The 5,082-nt window shown below is 38.0% G+C and overlaps 1 protein-coding gene across 1 annotated transcript; it reads right to left on the bottom strand.

The window, feature by feature from the left end:
* On the bottom strand, positions 83 to 5,074 carry LOC109842328. The gene is made up of 4 exons (XM_020411221.1): positions 4,792 to 5,074; positions 4,462 to 4,723; positions 2,030 to 2,105; positions 83 to 158 (listed from the first exon to the last, which is right to left on the bottom strand). Exons 1-4 carry the CDS (start codon positions 4,912 to 4,914, stop codon positions 83 to 85), a joined length of 537 nt encoding a protein of 178 aa, XP_020266810.1. The 5' UTR covers positions 4,915 to 5,074.

Below are 5,082 nucleotides of genomic sequence, written 5' to 3'. Positions count from 1 at the left end.
AAGGCTTTTATCTCTTAGACCCTGATGCTGAGTAGGGCTTCGAGTGATGTCACTTCCTACTGCAGTACTCAGAGAAGAAGCATCACGACGCCGCTTTAACTGAATGTTTAGCAATAGTATATAGGGACAGCTTTCTCAAATTCAACTTCTGAAATGAACTACAAATATAAGCAATGTAATAATGTATTTCAAACACTACCAGTTGTTTTTGTGTAGCCTAAAAACTGTTTGCGCTTTGTAAGTCATATAGACTTACAAAGCGCAAACAGTTTTTAGGCTACACAAAAACAACTGGTAGCGTTTGAATGTTTTGGGGGTACATTATTACACTTATATGAGTAAAAAGGATGTGATGCCCCAAAAAGGTTTAGTCCCACATCGCTCAATAAGCAACGAATGAGAGTGTTCATAAAGTAAAGTTAAAGGATTCAAATGCAACTACTGTCAGTACTTTTGACAATGGATTGAGCCAAACAAGTTGCACTCAGTGGATCATATGGCTTACACCGTGCTAACAGGCTTAGTGGTCCAGGGCGTGACAGTAGTTAGCTAGTCGAAAATGTGAAACTAAATGTGATGCGAGACTAAGTGCTACGCACGGGAACGGTGGGAGTCACATCTAGAGTCCATATCACCTAGTGCTGATGCTGTAATGAACTATGTTGCATGGGTACTGGTACCAGTACATGTATACGAAAGGGGCACGACAAACTTGTAAAAGGCAGTGTATGAGGACACAACTATATAAATATTTATATACACATAGACATATTGGAATTAATAATTTACATTAGATCAATATTATTTTTATTCAGGTGTTATGAGAATTAAAATCCCTATAGCATTTTTATCTTTGCTTTTATTTTGTGGATTATAAATTGGAAAATTGCTAGTTTTTGAACTAGACATCCAAATGACTGTTTAAAATCATAGGTTGGAATCTGATATATGTCCAACGAGTTTAAAGAAGTGGATATGGACCGTAGGATATATGTTCAGAAAATGTATGACAAGTGTTTTAAATTAAAATCAAGTATTGCATAATTGAGCAGATGCTCGAATAAATATTTGCATAGGAGTGTCCAAGGAGGTTGGACACATGTATGTTTACGTGTTGGGTACGGGCATGCCACGTAGAAATAAGTAACAGGTAAAAAGGTAATGAACAATTGTCACGTCGCGACAAGGACATTGTGTATTTAAGGTGGGTGATCGTGATGTCCAAAAAAGGTTTAGTCCCACATTGCTCAATGAGCAATGGATGAGAGTGTTTATATAGTAAAGTTAAAAGATTCTAGTGCAACTTTGTGCTAGTACTTTTGGCCGTGGCTTGAGGCAAATGAGTTGCACTCAGTGGGTATTATGGCTTACACCATGCCAACGGGCCGGGGCGTGACAAAGGAACTATCCTTTTCCTTGTAAATGAGATTATTTGATGAGTTGTTAATTCATCAGTATACAATAATACAAGATGTAACAATAGCAAATTAGAACCTTATTGAAGAATCGTAAGACATGGATAGTCTAAAGCATTGCGTCTATCAATACTACCATTAAAGGGAAGACAGAGGGATCCAAATCAAATAATTAGATAATTAAAGAAATATTCAGAGGATAGAGATCACTGTAAAAACACGCACAGCTTTTCATCTAAAAAGAAAGGTGCTGATTAGGAACGATTACCAAACACTCGTTTCAATTATACAACCAAATTAGATGCTACCAAGGGACGGGTTAAGGTATCTAAACCAAATCCTAACTATGACAATTAAATGTCAGTATAAAGCACATATAAATCCATAACCTCAAATTCGAAAAGATTTTAATTCTGGAAAGAAATGTATTTGATTTAAAGGAATTGAACATGGTATAAATATGCATCGACATGCCATGGGGACATGATTGACTCCACCCTATTTGAGCACACGTGCTCCTAACTCACACCTTGAAATCCTTAAGACCACATCAAGTTTGAACACATGTAGAGAAGGTAAGTTTAAAAGATTAATCATTCGATAGTACTTTATACCTTGCCTCGAAAATTTCAAGGGGTTTGTGCAGGAATCCTTTTATTCCATGTGTTTCCTTGCCTTCAGAGATGATGCCTGAAACAAGAGCAAACATCCAACAAGTAATATACTGTTTCTAGGTTCTACATAAAATAACCAGATGAGTATTTCTCTCCTTATGTAATCACAATAATCTACAAAGGCCAACAGTGAGGAACTGTTAAAGTATGCTATCAAGATTCATTCTAAAATAAGAGCAACTGTAACAGATTAAGTGAAGCTAATCTAGTGAGATGAAAGTACACATCGATGCCTGTAAAAACGTGTCACGAAATTAAATGATGTTTGTAGAAGCATCAATATTATGTAATACAATTTTAACAACTTTCTCGGCAAAGAAATGGCCATACATCCAGAATATGTTAAACAATGAAAAGTTCTCTATATATGAAGAAACGTGAAAAAAAGTTGTTATGTTAAATGAACGTTTTCCATATTACCAAAGGATAGATAATGTTATTGAAGATCATAAAGGAACTTAAAGGTTCTACTTTCCATGGTGATCTACTAACATGTCACAATCGTGGACCAATATGAAATTTAAGGAAGGTATAAAGTTGTCAACTCATGCAAAACATGAGGGAATGCTTCATTTGACGTAAGTGATAAGTAATCTATTTGAATATGAAATGAATGCATGAAACAGGTCGACTATATTCCGTCTGAGTGCAAAATTTCACTCATTCATGGACTAAGATCAACCGCAAGTTTCCTTAACTTAAAAATTCAAACTAGTAGACGTGTTTGATTCTACATTATTCAATGGACTTAGTAAAAGGAAAACAAAACACATGTATTGATTTGCATGAAATTCTCGCACGCAAACCCAAATCAAGAACAAGATTAATAGTCTACTGGAAATGTAATCAGTGCACATATAATAATTAGAGAAACTGTGATTTCAAAATTGATAGATCCTGCGTATTAAACCAAATATTAATTGAATCAATTCGAACAATCAAGAGGAATCAAATGGGAACAGTAAACAGAATAATGCACCAACAATATGCATGCCTTCATGGTAAACCCTTTATATGGAGAATGGATCATATTTACAATAATCTCTAGTTTGACTCAATTAGAAGTCATAGAGACATTTCAACAAACAGATGGCATGCAAGTTATAACATTCAATCAAATGCTAGGAGATCACGAGTCCCTTTTGCTCTTGCAGAAATATGAGCTCTTGAAGGATGTTAGGGCTCCATAGAACTTGGACCCTCATCACTGCTCACTGTCTTTACTCCTGTACTGCAGAAATATTTGAGAGATTTATTTCCCATTGTTGGAATAGGAATTTTGGAATTTTAAGAGGAATGGAAGAACAAAAATTTTGCGTTTTAAAGATCAAAAACAGAGACCCTTTTTAGAAATTCAGATGAGAGTAATGTTCTTTTATGGACAAATTTTCAAAACCAACCCTTTTAGCATTTTATTTGCAAAAAACGACCTATTTTGAAAATAATTACAAAAACCGACCTGTTTTCAGCCCAGCGCTGAAAACAGGTCGGTTTTTGTAAAAAAGTCTCCGAAACATCACGGGAGTTCAACTCCCGTGAAGTTTATCGAGAAATTAAACTTCACGGGAGTTGAACTCCCGTGAAGCTTAATTTTGCTTAAAACTCCACGGGAGTTCAACTCCCGTGGAGTTACAGTCGAAAATTTCCAGCGAACCGAGTCTCTGGCAAATTGTGACTGCAACTTCACGGGAGTTGAAATCCCGTGAAGTTGTCGAGTCTCTGGAAATTTGGCACTGCAACTTCACGGGATTTCAACTCCCGTGAAGTTGCAGGTCACCCAGCATGCACAGCTTCTGTGCAGGTTTTGTATATTTACCTGTAAATCATATATATGTCAATTTATTTGCAAACAACAATATATACATGATTCCACAATGAATTATAACTCATATATATGCCAATTTATTTGCAAACAACAATATATACATGATTCAACAATGAATTATAACTCATATATATGCCAATTTATTTGCAAACAACAATATATACATGATTCAACAATGAATTATAACTCATATATATGCCAATTTATTTGCAAACAACAATATATACATGATTCAACCATGAATTAAACACACACGATTATGTATATGAACAACAATTTATCTTCAAAAGTTCAGTATTTGAAAATTCAGGAAAGTTACAAAATTTATCAAAATAAGTTCATATACAACCCAATATAGCTCCCCTCCTTCCTCTCCCTCTCTTCCCCCTCCCCCTCGCTCTTCCCCGCCCCCTGGGTTCCTGCTGATGAGCCTCAACTATCTGAGTATCCGGCTGTGTATGAAGTTGCGAAGTGCCGGCTCCATCGGTATGCGAAGTGCCGGCGTCATCAGCATGCGAAGTGTCGGCTCCATCGGCATGCGAAGTGCCGGCGTCATCGGCATGCGAAGTGTCGGCTCCATCGGCATGCGAAGTGTCGGCGTCATCATCACGTGGCTGTCGACGTCGAGCGTACGCCTGCCCAAATGAGCGAGACCTGTCCTCACGACCTGCGAACTCGTCGACGTGAGTCTTATGAAACACCTGCGCTATGCTCTTCTTGATCCTGCTGATGAGCCCTAACGCCACCTGATCCTGAATCTCAGTCACGTGCGCATCAATATCAGCATCAATGCTATCTAAAACACGGACCTGCGTGGTAAACAATTTATTAAGTATCAACTCAATAAAAAATATTATAATTTAGCTTAGAAACTTACGTAATCTCTCTCGTTCATCCCACTAGGGATGTAACTATCTGTCGGTGGGCGTGGCATGTGTCCAGCTAAAGGCTGTGGGTCACGCGTGATCCATCTACGTGTGATACCCCAATACCAACGCATATACGTGGTATAGTCAACAGCTGTGGGCCTCGTATCCTGTATGCAATCCCACCTCTGAACCCACCTGCCTATGTAGTCCGCACGGACTACGGCCCAGTCAGTCCGGTGCGATGTAGGGCGCCGCCGACGATTGATCTGCTCGACAGGATCTGGAATATGCTGAGAGAG

This window comes from Asparagus officinalis, chromosome 5 (assembly GCF_001876935.1).
Source record: "Asparagus officinalis chromosome 5, Aspof.V1, whole genome shotgun sequence".
Taxonomy (NCBI): domain Eukaryota; kingdom Viridiplantae; phylum Streptophyta; class Magnoliopsida; order Asparagales; family Asparagaceae; genus Asparagus; species Asparagus officinalis.
This window is presented reverse-complemented; position numbering and strand designations above follow the sequence as displayed.

Coding starts and splice junctions, on each gene's coding strand:
- LOC109842328 (XM_020411221.1), bottom strand. CDS start 4,914: ATGCGTTGGTATTGGGGTATCACACGTAGATGGATCACGCGTGACCCA. Junction 2,106..4,461: donor TTCGCATGCCGATGACGCCG/GCACTTCGCATG, acceptor CTCTTGTTTCAG/GCATCATCTCTGAAGGCAAG. Junction 159..2,029: donor CTTGAAATTTTCGAGGCAAG/GTATAAAGTACT, acceptor TTATATTTGTAG/TTCATTTCAGAAGTTGAATT.